Source organism: Sinocyclocheilus anshuiensis, unplaced genomic scaffold, assembly GCF_001515605.1.
Source record: "Sinocyclocheilus anshuiensis isolate Anshui unplaced genomic scaffold, SAMN03320099.WGS_v1.1 scaffold881, whole genome shotgun sequence".
NCBI lineage: Eukaryota > Metazoa > Chordata > Actinopteri > Cypriniformes > Cyprinidae > Sinocyclocheilus > Sinocyclocheilus anshuiensis.
This window is the reverse complement of record NW_015558695.1, coordinates 1,604,533-1,623,530: the sequence shown is the minus strand read 5'-3', so window position 1 is coordinate 1,623,530 and position 18,998 is coordinate 1,604,533. Positions and strand designations below refer to the sequence as shown.

At 38.1% G+C, this 18,998-nt stretch overlaps 3 protein-coding genes across 3 annotated transcripts in view; 2 read left to right on the top strand and 1 right to left on the bottom strand.

Annotated features, from left to right (window-relative positions):
- LOC107681379 (serine/threonine-protein phosphatase 4 regulatory subunit 2-A-like) overlaps positions 1 to 4,555 on the bottom strand; it is a 7,731-nt gene extending 3,176 nt beyond the window's left edge. The window contains exons 1-7 of the mRNA XM_016477660.1: positions 4,357 to 4,555; positions 3,462 to 3,543; positions 1,437 to 1,607; positions 1,246 to 1,339; positions 1,081 to 1,118; positions 895 to 969; positions 595 to 732 (exon numbers count right to left, since the gene is read on the bottom strand). Coding sequence (XP_016333146.1) covers positions 595 to 732; positions 895 to 969; positions 1,081 to 1,118; positions 1,246 to 1,339; positions 1,437 to 1,607; positions 3,462 to 3,543; positions 4,357 to 4,390 — 632 coding nt within the window. The 5' untranslated portion in view covers positions 4,391 to 4,555. The remainder of the gene's footprint in view (positions 1 to 594; positions 733 to 894; positions 970 to 1,080; positions 1,119 to 1,245; positions 1,340 to 1,436; positions 1,608 to 3,461; positions 3,544 to 4,356) is intronic.
- A 1,375-nt stretch (positions 4,556 to 5,930) lies between these two features.
- LOC107681380 (RING1 and YY1-binding protein A) lies at positions 5,931 to 15,365 on the top strand. Its single transcript, XM_016477661.1, has 5 exons — positions 5,931 to 6,125; positions 6,543 to 6,668; positions 9,916 to 10,482; positions 12,260 to 12,352; positions 14,085 to 15,365. The coding sequence occupies exons 1-5, from the start codon at positions 6,100 to 6,102 to the stop codon at positions 14,332 to 14,334; spliced, it is 1,062 nt and encodes a 353-aa protein (XP_016333147.1). The 5' UTR covers positions 5,931 to 6,099; the 3' UTR covers positions 14,335 to 15,365.
- Positions 15,366 to 18,190: 2,825 nt separating this feature from the next.
- Positions 18,191 to 18,998, top strand: part of LOC107681400 (eukaryotic translation initiation factor 4E type 3) — a 5,451-nt gene continuing 4,643 nt past the window's right edge. Inside the window, exon 1 of the mRNA XM_016477695.1 lies at positions 18,191 to 18,512. Within this exon, the coding sequence (XP_016333181.1) occupies positions 18,337 to 18,512 (176 nt within the window). The 5' untranslated portion in view covers positions 18,191 to 18,336. The remainder of the gene's footprint in view (positions 18,513 to 18,998) is intronic.

Below are 18,998 nucleotides of genomic sequence, written 5' to 3'. Positions count from 1 at the left end.
ATGCTAAAGTACTTCTTTACCAATGAGACAACAGTGTCAACGAGGAGCTTAAATGAAATGAGAAACTATGAAATGTGTGGAAAATCACTTGCAAACTGAATTTACTGCAATTTATGCAACAAATATATAGAAAATATTAGGAATTTAGATAAGTAAAATGGTTAAATGGATAACTCTTTAAAATAAGGTTCATTAGTTAACATGAACTAATAATGAACAATACTTCAACATCATTTATTAATCTTAGTTGATGTTAATTTCAGCATTTAATGCATTATTAAAATCACAAGTTGTGTCTGTTAACAATAATGCACAGTGAACTAACATGAACAAGCAATGAACGACTATTTTCATTAACTAACATTCACAATAGTGTAATAAATGTATTGTTCATTGTTTGTTCATGTTAGTCATTCCATTAACTAATGTTAACAAATGACACCTATTGTAAAGTGTTACCTAAATATGTAAAATAACAGCTGCAACTTAAACAAGCCTAATGAGTTCTTACAAAAACACAACAAAAATAACAAATCTTTCAATGGGTCTAAATCTATTGAACAAGAGTATCACATTCAGGCATTTTGTACTCACTTGACTGTTCTGTCTGATTGCTCTGATGCTTGTTCTTTGCTTTCTGTGCTGTCAGGAAGGCCGTTGGTAGCTACACCGCTGGACAGGGAGAGTTTTGGTCTGTTCAGTGGCCTGTGTGTTCCTGGACCGTTCACATTTCTATCTCAGACAATCAAAGACACATCAAGCCATCAGACAGTAAAATTAAGTCCAACAAGCTTCTCTTTACAGTGAGCGCTAACATTTCAAACTGAATTGGTTTAGTGACCCATGAGGCTGATATCAAAGTTTCCACAATGCTGGTTAAAGTGATAAACTCACCTATCTGGAAACGCTGAAGTGCTACCAGGGAACATGACACCATTCATTCTGTTCACACAACCTGACCCTTTTTTCCTGTTAAAATAAAAGATGCATTAAAGAACAGATTTTGAACACATTACAAGCATCACTGAAAGCTGTCCACTCAGAAAACAGTCAAATAGAGCAGGAAAGAGTTTAACTCACTCTGAGGTAGGATACACACAACTGACCACCATCACATTCTGAAAATGAAAAAGATTTCATTCAGCTGAGCGGAGAGAGTTAATCTGCTTTAAGGCCTTCAGAAAACAAGGCACAGATCAAATTCATTCCCAAAGTTTTGTGTTTATTTCCTTGAATGCAACATACCTTCTCCACACCCCTGAGGAACTTGTCTGTTCCTGCGTAGTTTCTTTTTGGCTCAGTAAGAAGCTCACAAAGACGCTGAATAGTGAAAGGAATCCTGAAAAAAAAAAAAAAATATATATATATCAATTTAATTGAAATGCTTTCAAAAAGGGACTACAGAACAACTGTGGAATATGCATGTCGTCACTTACCCGTTGTATCCATTGACGATTTTAAGAATCCTCTGCTTCATCTCCTCAAAGGGAATGTAGTCAACGTTTGGATTGGCAGGTCCCCGTTGCTCTGGACATGAGTCCTTAAAATCATCCATCACTTTCTCCAGTTTAAAGAGGAAGTAACCTTTAATCTGAGACCACTGAATCCTGATGATGTAGAAAGCAATGATTTAAATTAAGATAAACATGATGAAATAGAAAAATCTGAAACTTCACATTTACATTTTATTGTAGGGATGCACCCAAATGAAAATTCTGGGCCGAAACCGAAAATTCTGGATGCACTTGGCCGAAAACCGAAACCGAAAATGCTTTGTAATGATTATTTAATATCTTGTAAGACTTTTTAATTTAACAATTTTAATGATACTGAATTTTAAAAACACAACATACTTTTTACTGACAGTAACACATTAACATTAGTTAACTACTTTAGTTAACATGAACGAATGAACAATACTACTTCAGCATTTATTAATCTTAGTTAATGTTAATTTCAATTTTTACTAATGCATTATTAAAATCAACAGTTGTGCTTGTTAACAGTTAATGCACTCTGAATTAACATGAACTAACAGTGAACTGTATTCTCATTAACTAACATTAGGAAAGATTAATAAATACTGTTATAAATGTATTGTTTATGTTAGTTAATAGGCTACATTAACTAACACTAACTAATGGAACCTTATTGTAAAGTGTTGCCTTAAAGGGGTCATATGATGCGATTTCAAGTTTTCCTTTCTCTTTGGAGTGTTACAAGCTGATTGTGCATAGATAAGATCCCTGAAGTTGCAAAGACTAAAGTCTCAAAAACAAAGAGATATTCTTTATCAAAGTTAAGACTGCCACGCCCCGTGAGCGAGAGAGAGAGTGCGCGAGAGAGAGCGAGAGAGAGAGAGAGAGCGAGAGAGAGAGAGCGAGAGAGCGAAAGAGAGAGAGAGAGGGGGGGGGGTCACATCACAAACACATACCAGCTTCATCACTGTGTCTGTCACGTGACTCTGTTCCCCTTTCGGGCTCTGTCTTTACATTTATTTTGAAAGCTGAAGCTCGCGATTATGGTAAGGGGCGTTACATTTCCGACGAGTGCTTGCGGTGTTCGGCCAATCACAATGCACTGGGTCAGCTGGCCAATCAGAGCAGACTGCGCTTGTCGGAAGGAGGGACTTTGTAGAAAACGAAGCGTTTGAGAGAGGCGGGGCATAGAGGACCTACAATAATGTACAGTATTTGAAAAATAATGTGTTTTTTGAACATTAAAGCATGTCAACATATTCTGTTACACCAAATACACAAAATAATGATCTTTAAAAAAGCATCATATGACCCCTTTAATATTAATTGAGGGGAAGTTAACGTTTGATGAAAAATTTAAAAAAGGGCACATTAAACAAAAAATAAAGATAATGCACAGATTAATCGTTTAGAATAAAGCCTGCAATATTTCTTTAAAAAATTAGAACTGCCAATTTTGATTTGTTGTGTGAAGAAGCCCTATAGAAGCCCATTTTTTGCCTTAGGGGAGAGGAAAAAAAAAATGTACTCATGACTTATCGCACAATTCTGACTTTGAGTTATGTTAGGTTTTATTCTTAGAATTTTCAGTTTATCTCTATTAAAGCGTGATTATTTTGTGGATAAATGGGTCTGTCTGGATCAGAAAATGTTTTTGCACATTTATTTCATGTTCATATTAATGCACAAAATCAAATATTACATTCATGAAATGGACATTTTGTTCAAAGAATACATTTTATGATCCATGCAGACACTTTCAATTATAAGAAATTATAATCATGAGATATAAACTCAAAAATTGCAATATACAAACGCAGAATTGTAAGACAAAGTCAGAATTATGTGATGAAAAGTCACAATTACCTGTTTTATTCTGAGGTTTAAACCAGGCTAGTGTCCTTGAAAAAAGTTTGTCTATAAAAGCAATATTCTCTTTAGAACAGCATCTGTAGAATCTGTGTGTGTGAGAACTGAACTTACATGGTCTCTCCTGTTTTTGCAACATGCGATAGAAACTGATCCAAAATGGGGCAGGTTTCCTTTTCTCCTTTCTTCTCGAAATCTACAGTGAACAACAAAGTAAAATAATAATGCTTCTTGTAGAAATACTTTTATTCTATTACATACTCGGTTTAACATTACTGATATCTTACTTTATTTTTTTTATTGCGTACAGTGTGCATTCATGCTATGGCAATTTTGTATGAAGAATGCCAATAGAGCACTTTGAAAATGACTTTTCTGACATGGTGCCTGAATTGAATAATTTACAATATGATCATGTAGGAAAACTGGATTATGGATATGTCAAAATATTTGTATACAATCTAATATCTTGAGTTTATAAACAATGCCAGCATCAATGATCTATGACAGTTTCAATGCATCACTCAGTCAGCAACTTTGGCTCTTCTGTAGTTATTATATAATCCACTCACACCTTTCTACAAAGTTATGCCACACAAATAAGCGCCCGAGAAACTGTTTTTTTTTTTTTTTTGCTTACTATGCAGCTAAGTTAATGCAAGTAAGAAGTTTCTGACAGTAACGTTAAATAAGCGACTAAGCCAGTGTATTGAGTGCTCACATAGTAACAGCAGTGTAGCTCAGAGCTAACCGGCTTTCTATCTGTTGTTGGTTGCAGAGCGCTTTATCAACTTCCGACCAGGTACACCAACAAAATCAACTCAAACACATTTTCTGTGTACTGCTGAGAACCAGTCGATATCGATTACTCGTGATATTTAATGGTTTCCCCCGCTGGATCAACACCTAGCATCGGCTGCTAGTTTGAGTTCCTAGCTTAGCTTACAAGCTAACGAATTTACCAAACCTTTTCTGTTAACCGTTATTGGTCAGATGGTGCCTGCGGTACCTCTAAATGCTCCCATAAGTGTGTCGATTTCCATTGTGGTGGTATGTTTGCTACTCTCTGGTCTCTCTGAGTCCAGCTGGAAACAGAAAGATGGCAACAGCGACACGGAGAAAACAGCAGCAAATCTTTAATATGGCGCCGGTGACGTCACTACCTGCCTGGCTGCTGCTGCTGCTGCTGCGCATGCGCCGGGTCTCTGTGTTGATGAAAACTCTTCATCCTGCATAGAGGAGCAAGAAACAATCGCGATTGTTTATATATCAATCTGTAACCTTTGTGCTTCTATCTACTACAAAAAAAAAAAAGAAAGAAAGAAAGAAAAAAGTTGAAGGTAAAATTACAAGTGGAACTTGTAACATATATTGTAACTTGTATACTGATATTTAGTTGTTTAGGCAGAGGCAGTGATTTTTCAATCCAGAAAACGCATTAAAAACAGTTCTGGTTGGTTCTGATGCTTTATGTCTTTCTTATGGGGTTGCATTGAAATAGCACTTATCAATACTATGTAATGAAGAACAGCACTAAAGAATAGCAGAATAATAACAAAGGAATTTTAGAACTCAGAACTTAATCATAGGAAAATGAAGAGCAGGGTTGTAAACATGAACGGATATGTAATTCGATGAAACGGAATACGTTTAAATACGTCTGAATATATTTGCAAGACACTGTAAATTAAAAACTAACCAGAGGGAGGCAGTGTATGCACGAAGAATGACGTTTTATTGTTAATTATTCTCCTCTCTCCTTTATTTTATTATTCTCCTCTCAGTTATTGCTAACCTTAATTTAAAGTCTTTCTATAATTTGTTCCTTTGTGATTCCACAAATAGAGCTTATACATATATTAAGTGTCATTAAACTTGCGTGTCTTTTTTTAAAACTGTAACGTTAAATAAGATCTGAATTATCTAAGGGCTACGATAAAGTGTGTGTGTGTGTACAGGTTTATATATCCTGGTGGGGACTTAAACCTGAATACACACAGACTCATGGGGACTCGTGTCACGGTGGGGACCTAAATTGTGGTCCCCACGGGTACAACAGCTTATAAATCATACAGAATTAAGTTTTTTTTTTAATCTAAAAATGTAGAAAGTTTCCTGTGAGGGGTAGGTTTAGGGGTAGGGTTGGTGTAGGGCAATAGAATAAACGGTCTGTACAGTATAAAAACATTACGCCTATGGAGAGTCCCTACAAGGATAGCTGACCAGACAGTGTGTGTGTGTGTGTGTGTGTGCGCCTGCCTGATTTGGGGATTTTGCTGTCAGTTTTTCTTGTGTTTCAGTGGAAGCAAGAACATCTGACCTTTTGTGCAAAGGAACATCTGACCTTTCTTTTCCCTTTTTTCAGAGATGTTTTCAACTTCTGTAAAACTTGTTTATTTTCATGATTTAATTAGATTTCATTTTCAGTGTAGCGTCTCGACTTATTTGGACTTATCCTATGAAGCATACCATCATTTATTTATTTATTGTTGCTATTTTTTTCACAGGTTACAGTAAAGGTATGCCATTTGCAGTGGTCACAGTTTCAAACACATTTATGCATAGAACGTTTAGACTTTTAAACGTGCGCGAGTTGTGATTGGCTCAGGGCGAGGTCACGTGACAGAGCGACGCCTCGAGCTGCGGCGGTCAGCGAGTGCAAGTGTGCGATAACAGCAGCAGCGGCTCTGTCTGGAGCTCACACTGTACATTACAGAAGCCCCCTCCTCTGGAAGACGGTGTTTCTCCCATTATGGGCGACAAGAAAAGCCCATCCAGGTATAGAAACATCACATTCGCTCTGTCTTTTCATGAAGCATTTTGCGCGTTTGTGTACACTGGCGAATAGCCGCGTGATGCGGTTGAAGCCTACTTATTTTTCCTGGTCGGATTTAACAGAAAAAAGCGCAGCCATGGCGGACACGGAGCCTTGCCTGACTCCCGGTATCCAGCTTTAGACAAAGAGAATTTAGGAAACGCCTCCTCTCTTCTTTTATCTTCGCCTTTTTTCAACAGATAAAGCCAGTTTGCCCTTTAGGCATGCAAAATCGTCCGATTGCGAGTGTAATAGTGTGGTTGTGGAGGACGGGCGTCTGAATACAGCACGTAGAATTAGTGCACATGATGACACTTGCACTAATTAGGTGCAGCATGCTATTTAAATACCCTAACCAGTTCTCCCTTTAAATCTTGCAGGCCAAAAAGACAAGCCAAGCCCTCTGCAGACAACGGATTTTGGGACTGTAGCGTCTGCACCTTCAAAAACAGTGCAGAGGCATTCAAATGCAGTATATGTGATGTGCGGAAAGGTACATCTACAAGGTAAAGTGACACTGCAGCTTATAAGAGGGAGCTATGCATTCATAGCCATCATAAACACAATGCACATGCATGCAGTGAAGATGTCAACATTGATATGTTGTCTTGTTGCTGTGGATTGTGTCTTTATCCATACTGACGTCATGTGATTCCTGTAGAATTTCAATGACACTCTTGGACAGGCGGCAGGATCCGGCTGCTGTGGAGGTATCCTGGTCTGTGCACAGGGCCCCATTATGTGAGCCTATAGGAAATGGGAAACTGCAAGAGCTTTAACACATCTCAGATTTGCTAGTGCAGCGTTGTTGTTTTGTTACGCACGCTGTGCTGTTTGTTCAGTGCTGTGCAAAATATGAAACACATGGCTTGATGTATTGCTGTGGTCACTAATGCACTGATGTTATCTTATTGATGATGTTATGTGCTAGAATTTAGGGTATTATTGGCGCCTATGGCATGCAGCCATAGTCTCTGAAAAGATAAGTGGATTAGATGAGGGGGTCTGTCTGTCAAATTAAAGATATATAGGCCAATGGTGAAAAAGAATGCATTTTTTGTAGTAGATATTCAGTATGTTCATAGTTGTTTTGCAAAAGCACAGCACAGACGGTAGTGTATAATTATTTTAGCTGTTTAAGATTTCCCAAAAGTGGATTATGGGACACAATTCTAGGTCACTAATCAAATAAGCAAAGCAAATTTGTGTCATTGAACTCCGGACAAAATATCAGATGTTTCCACCAAACATCAGATGCTTTTTGAGGAATTTTGAAATGGCTTAAATTAAAAAAATTTTTTTTTAATTAAACGTACAATTTTTACACTTTATAAAAAAATAATAATAATTCACCGGTGGTCTCAGACGTTTGGACTCCAGTGTATATGCAAAGTGTTTCATCTTTCATTTTTTTTCCAAACGGTTTGCTCTTAAAATTGACATATCATGAAAGAAACCCCCATATCCTTTTGCTCCATTACCTGTTTTCAGCCAAATATTCTAGTGGGATGAATGTGGCGAGTGCTCACTGGCTTTATCGCAGGTGTTCATATCTCTGCCAAAGTGACAGTCTTTTCATGTATTGTGTACAGCGTGAAGTATGCAGACATCTCCTCTCGGCGTAAATTGCATGCTTGAATGTTGATTTTCTGGCTTTGTTAAAGCAACAGGATCAGTCCCTGCTCTCTCATAGAGTGGTTGTTTGATGAGGCCGGGTTTATTACGCCGTTCTGATGTGTGCTTCTGCTGACTTGAGTGAGTGTCGTCTTTGTCTGGCCACTCTTACACACCAGAGTAGCAACAGCTGAGGGAATCAGCAGGGTACCACACAGACAGACACACAAACAAACCGGCACAGAAACCCTTTCTCTGTCTCGCTTTTAAGCCATTCTCATGCTGTGAAGTGGACCACTCACTTATAAAAATGCAAAAAATGTCAAAGTAATTTTTCCACTTGTCAAAGAGGATTTTTGCATAACTCAAAACTGTGGTAATACTCCATAATCACAGTTAATTGGTGCAAAACAATGTAATGTTTCCAGACTAAGTGTTGTATGAAAGATTTGTGTTATGATGTTGCAGCAACGAGAATATGTTAATTTGTATTTATTTAGCTAAATTAACTCTAAATTAATTCTTTAATAAGATTAGGGGATGGTGATTATGTGCTGTCAGTATGAAGTTAAATCTGGAACAGGTAATGTAATTAGAACATCATAGAGAGCCACCAATCAAAGACCTGAACTGTCAGCAGGGTGTTGTTAACTCAGATCCACATGTATTTATGTGATCTCCAACTGAAATTGACTCAGAGAGGTATGTTTTAAACCCAGAATACTCCCTTCACTCATAACCTTAAAGCATCTCTCAATGCTTTCTGCTGTGCCAGTATGAAAAAAAGTATTGAGGACATTGAGACATGAACTTCTTGTGTTTGAATTGTATCATCCGAGTAATTGCCATTTTGAAAGTATCTGCATTGGTCAATAAGCACAGCATTTTTCCAAACCTCCAGAAGTAGTTGGTCCCCCTTGTATCAGTTCATATATAATGACAGCTTTTAAAAAGGGCCAATACACATTTTAAAATATTATAATAATATCCCATGTAATACACTACAGCCAAGTTAAAAGTTTGAGACGGGTAATTTTTTGTCATGTTTTTGAAAGTGGTCTTTTGTGCCTACCAAATGTATTTATGTGATCGTTTGCATTTATTTGATCAAAACAGTAAAAACAGTCATGTTTTGAAATACTATTACAATTTAAAATAGCTGTTTTCTATGGTAATATATTGCATATATTACATAAAATGTAATTGATTCCTGATGTAAGGCATCATTACTCCAGTCTTCAGTGTCACATGTTTTTCAGAAATCATTCTATAATTCCAATACATTAATTTGTGTAATTTCATAGTTTTGATGATATGTAATATGAACTTTACTATCAATATTAATATGGAAATTAGTTTTAATAAAGAATTAGTATATGTGTCCAAAATGCACTGAGCATATATTAGGGCAAAAGTTGGCAAAGTGGGACACACAAGGTTTTGTGTTTAATATTTATTTTCTATTTCAAATGGTGTTGTGTGAGGGTCGTTTGGCATCGTATTTTAAAGAAGCATTTTTTTGGTCATCTGTTGTCCTGCACTCCAAGGCCGTAACATTTATTTATTTATTTATTAGAAATAGAACAGTGAAGGAAATTCTAAGTCTTAATTCTAGTTGGTAAGTAATAATTTTTGAAATATTTGCAAATAATATTTTAAACAGATGTACTTTTATTTGTATGCCTAATATGTCAAAAACGTGTCAAAATGTTTCTTGTCTCATCATATTCAGTTATACCATATTTTCACTTAAAAACAGCCATATGTGAGTTTGGTAGTTTGCATCCCTGGATATTTCTGTCAGTCATTCAGCATTTTTATAGTAAAATGGTTGTGAAATATTAAATGTTTTGCTACATCTATCTTATTCTGCTCTTACAATGCTTCACACCTAATTTTGATTTGATTGGCCATCTTAATCATTTTGACATTGATGAGCTCTGTTAGACCCCCGAGGCAGACCAGCCCAAAAATGTAACTTTTAAACCTTTGGTTGTCCTAACAACAGAGCACTTCATATTGGAATTAGAATTTCATAATTTTTTCTCATCCCCCTCAGGGTCTATGGTGGTTAAGGCTATATAAATTGACATCAGTATTGACAAAGCACTTGATTTCTGGTAACATTTTCTTTTCTAGAAAACCTAGGATAAACTCTCAACTCGTGGCACAGCAGGTCGCTCAACAGTACGCCGCCCCACCTCCAGCCAAGAAAGAAAGAAGGGAAAGGACAGACAGAGACCTGCCTGACGACGACCACTTCGACATGGACAACTCCGACTCGGATAGGCTCAGCAGTCTCCACCCTGACTCCGACCATCCCGAGAGATTAGGTCTGGACGGAGGTCAGCTGGACCGTGGACATTCTCACAAGGAGCGGAGACAGGAGCGTGGTCTAGACAAACCGCAGTCGCTCCATACAGACAGGAGGCCTGAGATAGCAGGTCTGACCCCAGACCTGCTGCAGCAGCATCAGCACAACAGAACAGACAGAGAGCACACGGACAGAGCAATGCTGGACAAACTTCAGCACATGGATAAAGATCATCCGCACACGGCAGACTCTGGGATGCAGCCGGCAGAGAGGATGGGTGCAGAGAGAGAGGAACTCAAAAAAGGAAAAATAGAGCGAGCCATGATGGAGAAACACAAAGAGAGACCTAAAAGCCTCACGCCCAGTAAAAAACCCACTGCTAAGAAGATCAAGTGAGTGTTTTTATGCAGCCATGCTCTGCAAGTGGTCTTTTTCCTTTTAGACTGATCTAATCAGATATTGTTATTAGGGCTGTCAAAGTTAACAAGCACATGCAATTAATTCATTATGCCAAATTCTGTTAATGCATGTATTTTTACTTTATAACAGTGGGGTTTTGGAATTAAAAATCCCATAAATTTTCTCCACAGCGGAACTGATTTTTAACAATTTATAAACCTATAAAGACCGACCAGCTGTGAGCTGCGTGCTTTTGTTGAAGCCATTAATCCACATTATTTCAACTTATTTTTTTTAAATGACATTGGAAATTCTGGTGAAAAACTACGTTACCCATAATTGTTCAAATGAATCTTCACCAACCAGAGAATTAAAATGAGCAAGTCGTGTCAAATTACGTGAAGCACTGCAAATCACGTAATAGTTGGTATGCCCCCTTTGCACTCTAATTACTTAAATATTTGCTATAAGCAACATCTTAAAGTTAATAGTTTATTAAGTTAATAGTTTATAAATTTTAATTTGATTTTTATTTGCAATGCTTCATGGGATTGTAGTTCTTTCCCTCATTAAAGCCATTAAGTACACAGTCTTGTACCTTTGTCTTTTTGCAAGATTTTTTTTATACTTAGTTTGTAATGTTTTGACTCACTTTGCAGCTGGTTGGTTTGGTTCATGGCTTAGAATTCTTAAACAAAAACATTTTTAATATCCCTATGAGAAAAATGAATGGGAAAAATAGTTCTGGAACCAAGGCCACTGAGAAGTAGATGGCCACTGTTGCACTCTATAAAGGTTTTATTCGGTTATTTCTATTCAGAGCTGATTATAAAACGGGAGAAGTTCAAGTATCACACACAAAAGTATTCATTTATTGGATAATTTATTATATTAAAGGGGTCATATGATGCTATTTTAAAGATCATTAAAATACTTAAACTAATAACGAAACATACTTACAGTCGCTGATTCAGAAGCGCCAGATTGTCATAGCAAAGTCGCAATTGACCCTTTTTTAAATTTTTTTAATTTTTTATAAATAGCCTTTGTGGACAGCCAGCCTTGTACTCTTCTAGGTTCAAAAAACTGTCGTCCATAAAATGCGTTGCACAAATTCGAACATCTGGGTTGTGCTGTTCTGTTGTACTTTCAAAATAAATCTTAACCAATGATTCCTAATTGCATCTACTTCCGGAAGGCCAAATAAAGTGCTTTTGCTTTCGCACTGAAACACAGTGTCTCCCTGACATGGCTGCATCAACACTACTGCTGTTCCTGAAAATACGCCTTCTTTCTTTGCGTGCACATTTGAGCGGCATTATGCTAATATTTCCACATAGTGAGGTAGATATGTGGGGGCGTGTTAGAACGAGGCGTTTTAGGTAGGCGTAGCTGACTCTTAACTTTTATAATATAATATATCTTTGGATTTGAGACTTTAGTCTTTGCAACTTTACAGATCTTCTTTATGCACCAAGAGCTTGTAACACTCCAAAGAAAAAGGAAAACTTGAAATCGCATCCTATGACCCCTTTAATAACTCAACTGGTGATATTTCATTTGCTAATCTTCAATGAGAAATGCATGTTCCTCATTTCTAAATCGCTTTGGATAAAAGCTTCTGCTAAATGAATAAATGTAAATGTTAAATAAAACACCAGTGGAGAATTGATATAGAAATACATTTACACATGAATGATAAAGTCCATAAAGTGTGGTGAAAGTTGTATGGTAATAGTTACTAATGGCATATTGAATCAACATTTACAGGCCCAAACTCATTCAGAAAGGTCCAGCTGGGGAAAGTAACGGCATGAAGGCTGGCAAGTCTGTCACGAAGAATAACAAATCTATAATTTCACGGTAAGTTCTGAACTGATCTGCTCTTCAACAGTTCTTAAAGCCGGCATGAAATGGAAATTCACATGATCTATTTTCTAAATGCATCTTAATGAGCTTGTTGTGATTGATTAATTTTTTTCTGTAAAATGAGAGACTTCTCTCTGGTGGCGTATGCCGGATTCTGCAAGCGTGCATTCAGATATTTCTCCATTCAGTCAACAATTAGTGGATAGAACCAAGTCCCCGCCCTACATTTGTATTTTTTCGATAATCCATTACATTTGGATGTACATCACAATACGTACAAATATCTGTTGCCATTTATGTTACATTGGGATTTTAAGGCAGGCTTTTACCTGCATTAGAGTATTCTTGATTCCTACTACAGACTTCATATTCAATTTATACCGTTACTGCTTTGAGTTATTAAGAGGAAATGCAGTGAGCGGCTAATAGTCTTTTTAGTTGCATAATCCATGGACTCTTTAACTTGCTGCAATGTAGACCGCTAAAACGGGATGATCATATTCAGAACTTTGTGCTGAATTAAGCATTTAAAGATACACTCAGTAGTGTATTCCTAATGAAGTGAAAAGTACTTCTGACAAAAGCGTATGAAAGTATGCACTTACATAAGGTAAAGACTCGTGTAGTCATATTAGAGGCCTAGAAAAAGCTGTTTCATTGTACATAAGAGAGCCCACCACTTTTGGCTACAAAAACGTTTGCTTTTACATGATGCTGCATCACACTTTGAAATGGCTGCCAGTGCTTTTTGGAAAGATAATTTTGCTCTCTATGTAGTTACAGCAGATACTACATCTGCAGCCAAAACAACCAAAAATTACTTGGCGCACCTTTTTAACGTTACTAACTTGCTTTATATTTAAAAGGTTAATTCACCCAAAAATTAACATTTTGATATTAATTACTTCTCAAACCCACAAGACTTTTGTTCATCTTTAAAACACAAATAAGGATATTTTTGATGAATTCTGAGTTTTCTGTTCCTCCATTAAATGTTAATTCTAATGTGATGGTTCAAAACACACAAGAAAGACAAAAAGAAAAAGAAAGATCATTGCACATACATAAAACACATCAAGCATTTACAGAAACTCAACTGTACATGCAAAAACAACCCTGATTGGTTCTCGCACATTTGAGCTTCAGTTTACCATATTCCATGTGCTCTATGTATGTGTTAATCAGTGTTTATATGTGAATCTTTTTGTACTTTATGATGTGTGAAAGTTTTAGTTGTATGAACTTTCAGTGGAGGGACATAAATCTCTCAGGTTTCATTAAAATATCTTTATTTTGTGTATTGCAGGTAAGGAATGTCTTACGGTTTTGGAACCATTTGTGTTATTTTGATATAGTTTTTATTAATATTTTGAATCATTTTTTTTCTAAATAGTTCTTCAATTGTAGTTATTTTAGTATGTTAAATTAAAAGATATAAGAAATGATTCCTTGGCAACCAGCTGAAATAATGTTTATTAAAACAAATTTTTTAAAAAATTTTATATACAGTGGGTACGGAAAGTATTCAGACCCCCTTAAAATATATGGTTTTCATTTTATTTTCATTAATAATATTAACACTGTTTGGAATGACATGAGGGTGAGTAACTGATGACAGTTTTCATTTTAGGGTGAACTATCCATTTAATAGTCTTTACGCGAATGAACGGTGCAGTAATAGTTGATGTGTAATTCCTTCTTTCTCCATTCCTCTGTTACACTTCAGACCTAAACTGAAGAACGTGGACAGGAGCTCGGCTCAGCAGCTCGCTATAACGGTGGGCAATGTGACTGTCATCATCACAGACTTTAAGGAGAAGACTCGCTCCTCCTCCACCTCCTCCTCCACTGTCACCTCCAGCGCTGGCTCTGAGCAGCAGCACCTGAGCTCCAGCTCCGAGAGCACGGACAAGGGGTCGTCCCGCGCCTCCACCCCCAGAAGAGACCTTTCTTCCGGCCACAATGAGACCATGTGAAGGGGAAGAGATTCACACAGATTCCAGAGTTCCTACAGCCACACTCGTAACTGTACATGGAAGAGGGATCTTTCCAAACCATTCAGACAATGTCCATCTTGACACATCGGCAGAAGTGTACCTGTCGAAAACCCTCGTGGAGCACCCTGTAGATTGATGTGTTGATGTTCACGTGAGTCACTGTCAGGCCGAGACCCACTGTATATTCTGTGCCCTACTCCTTCCAGATATAATCTATGTTTGTGCACCATGGAAAGCAGCGCTCCCAAGTTTGCATTATTATTGCTCATTGTCATTAAATCGTGCAGAAGGCTGTTTTGACTGTGTTTAGAACGTAGAATCGTTTATGCTAAATGTACAGTATCTGAGCTCATTTTTCCATCTCTCAGACAGCTCTGAGTCACCGATCTGTTGCTGCGGCTGTTTGTAGAAAGCAAGTTCTCGACGATAAGATCACGCTAGACCACCGTGTACGGGGAGATTTGTTCCCTTATGTCATATGACAAACTCTCATGTGTTTACATGGTGGAAGCACAAACTGTGATGATGTGAGTTTACAGTATTATAAATACAAGGCCAACTTTGAAATCCATACGGTGTACCGTGTAGACATGTTTTGTGGTTCACAAGATGATAAGAGTATTTAGAATATTGTTCTTTATCTTGTTCTGTTTTTAGACTTGAAACCTTTGCATATTTCTTGTAAAATTATATCGAGATTCACAGTACTGTCTATTATTCAACTTCATGGCAACGAAAGGGTGGAGAGAGAAACCGGCAGTTGTTGGAGTATGAAGCAGCTTATCTATTTGTGAGATTTCATACAGTATATTTACGGTTTACCAAGATCTCTACTAAAAATGTGGAAAATACTCCCAATATAGCATTGTGTTGTAAAAATTGGCTTCTTCTCGCCCATAAGGACGATTTGCACAGGTTTACACATTGATTTTGACCTTTGTTAAAAATCTAGAAGCTTATGAAGCTAATAAAATACTTCTGAAACTCATTACGGTCTCAAAGCATCTTGGAGGCTTTGATGTGATCATTTAGATTTTCTACAAGCAGTTTGTTCTTGTATAGTAACCAATGTATATTGTGTTCAAGTCGGTGTGAAGTGCAAACTCAGCCTCTGAATGCATGCTATTGTTATTATTGTGAACAAATCATCCATGCATATGTTTTTTTTTTTGACCTCTTGATGTTTACTCACAATGTCATAACTGGACCTTCCTTCTCTCTGGTGACGTATGCAGATCTTCTTCATTTAGTCCCACCACTGCAAGCTCATGCTCAACTGCATCCACATCTCAACATCCAATCACTTGATGCTAAGCCCCTTTTAAACCTATTTTGATAATCCGTTAAACTCATATACGTACATTACTATATAGAAGAAGAGGTCTGTCGCTACTTCTGCTTCATCTTGACTTTAAAATGGGTGCATATAATCACAAGCTCTTTAACACGTTCATTAATTGTTTATTAGATATCCATTGAATCTACTACAATCTTAGCAAACCTTCCCAGTGTGATTTAGATAAGACATGTATTCTTCGATCAGCATCTCTTGTTGTTACATTAAATACTGGAACATCAATTAATTTTTGTAGGTCTCAATCCCAACCCCTTAACCCTTAAATCAGAGGGCAAACAAATGTTACGCTCTTACCATATTGTGATGCCCTGTCAGGCCGGAGCCATGATTCAAAAACATGAAAACCCATTATAAACAAGGCATTTGTTGCATCCAGTGGGGACATAATTACGGATTATACTGACTTATACTGTCTTTTTATGCGTTGCATCGCGCCGTGTAAACATAAAACCATGTCTGCATTTGTGATCGGAGAAATTACAAACAACACGGCCTACTCTACACTGCTCAAAACCCGCGTTTGAATCATCAGTGGCAAATTCTTTAAATATAAAAAATGTACTTACAGTCTGTGAGGCAGAACAGCCGGCATTGTAGTCTACTCTCCCAGGATCAGGAAACAGTCCTCCATAAAATGTGCTGCATACATCTGAATATTTGGGTTGAACTGTTCTGGAACAGTGTTGTAAATACAACTTAACCACTGATTTCTAGTCGTGTCCTCTTTTGGAAGGCCAAACAAAGTAGTTTCGCTTTCACTACGAAACACACAGCACCAGAATCGCATCATATGACCCCTTTAATTTATTTTGGCTTTATTTCACGTTTTTGTTAACAATATATCAACACGGGTTGACGCCGGTACTAAATGGTCTATCAGCAAACGCCAGCTAATGGACCAGCTAGAAAACAACTGTCAGTTTAAGATTGCTTTTTCACCAGCGGTTTGCCTGATTAAACTCTTAAACCTTTGAAATTAATACCACTTATTTTAAAATGCGTCTGAATGCTTTTATTTTGAAGTGCGGCTGAGACGGGGCGTGGACGGAGGAGCTGAACACGCAGCGCCGGATGAAGCTCTATGAAGACTCTAAGCGGGTACAAGGATCGAGGGTGTTTGTATGTGGGTTGGTAGGTTAATCAGGAGATTGTAGATAGAGTGTCAATGGTCCATTTGAGATATAGGTGGCGGTAATGCACTTATAAGTCTGATATCCGCCGTAAAGCAAGAAGAAGAAGAAGACGGGGCGCTGCGTCTGACTTCACCTCCCCAGTCCGACTGTGTCGGTGACGCGGCAGTCCAGCCGGCCGATCGAGAAGGGTATAACAACTGTATTTTCTCCCAATCCAGTTCAGTGGAAACTCCGCCCCACAGCCGATTCTAAAGATTGTATTGGTTGTGTCAATCACAGTGTTGATTTCCTACACTATGCTACAATAAATGCTAACCCCTAAGCCTACCCCACACCTGACCCTAACCTTAGCCAGTGAAATTGACTGCACGGCGGGATAGGCGCTGAATAGCGTGGTAAAGAAAGTTCAGGAGATAAGTAGTTAAAGTGGTAATATGTTGCTAAAAAGAAAATTATGTTGTGTATTTGGTGTAATGAAATGTGTTTATGTGGTTTAAGGTTCAAAAAACACATTTTCCACGTAATGTACATTATTATTTCTCCTCTATGCCCCGCCTTTCTGAAACGCATCGATTTTTACAAAGCTCATCGGTCTGAAAAGCGAGGTGTGCTGTGATTGGCCAGCTATCCAGTGCATTGTGATTGGCCGAATACCTCAAGCGTGTGACGGAAATGTTACGCCCCTCACCATACTGTGATGCCTGCGGCAACCACATGTGACGACCCCGGGCTGGACTCCGCTTCGTCCACGGTGAAAGCCGATCTTAAGTCTTTGCAACTTTACAGATCTTCTTTATGCACCAAGAGCTTGTAACACTCCAAAGAGAAAGGAAGAATTGAAATCGCATCATATGACCCCTTTAATAAGATTATGCGATATGAGATCGCCGAGCCGGGCCGTTCCGTAACTCCCCAACCGGACTTCACCGGACAATGGCACCTTTTTAATTACACCCAGCGTCACTACCCCCTCCTTCCCTGCGAACTTCGAGCCCCTGGACGCCCCCGTTGGCTAAAACAAAGGGGTAGAGTAAAATCTTTCCCCTGCGCTGCGCTGGGACGGCTGGCGGGAGAGCTCGTGGGTGATTCCCGTTTATTAAGCAGAGGTTCAAACTCCGGTCCGAACAACACTGGCCACGAGCTTTGGGCTCTGCTCTCAAGGAGAATGTTTATTTATATAGCATATTTTATTTTAGATCAATTAGAAACAATGTTTAATTTATAAAGTTTTATTTTGAAATGTTAGTCAATAACATTTGGCCAGAGCCAATGGTGAAAGTCTTTGCGCGAAGAGACCCCGCCCCATTTTGGAGGTTCTGCCCACTTTTGGAGTTCACGCCCCATTTTGGAGATCTACGGTCTGCAGTTATACCTACTTGGGCCGATCGGCAAACGAGTCGGCATCAATAATCTGTTTATCTGTGGATGTGGAGATTATTATAGATCTCCCAGCAAAACACTCACACATCGATTAGCGGTAATAAAGCAAAAATGGCGGTTCCTGCAGCCCCAAACCTGCAGCTGAACACGGCGAGACAAAGCAGCCCTGTGAACTCAACAGAAAACGACATCCACATCGACGAGAGAGAGCTGGAAAACATCACCAACCACATCGAGGACGGCACCTCGCTGCCGCTGCACTCTCCATGGACCTTCTGGCTGGATCGGTAGGCTGATGTTGGTATATTACTGTTATTAAGGATTCGACTTTCTATATCCACAAGCCTGTCAACAAAGGCCCAAGATTGGTATTTCTCTTTTTATAGCTAACCTTACTATTTTCAGTTTCTAAACGAGCACAGCTAACACTAGTAGATGGTTCAGGCGCCTGTATTAAGTGTTTGTAAGCTTAAATTAAGAGTGTCATAACGCAGAGCTGATATAATAACTTAGGAAAGTAGGTCGAGTCACCTGTAGGTCATGGTTGTTATTTAATATCAGATTTCATGTTCTTTCTGAAGCTCTGTAAACAGTAATATGGTAAGGGTGTACCTCAAGGCTTTGTCAGGAGCCCATTTAAGTTTTGTTGGCGTTTTTAAAATGTAGGACACTGTTAGTGCAGAATAAGTTAAATTGTGAAATTACCACTTCTAAGTTGATTAGTTGATTGTTCATTTGCATGTGATTTTAAAACTGATATATAACCAATGTAA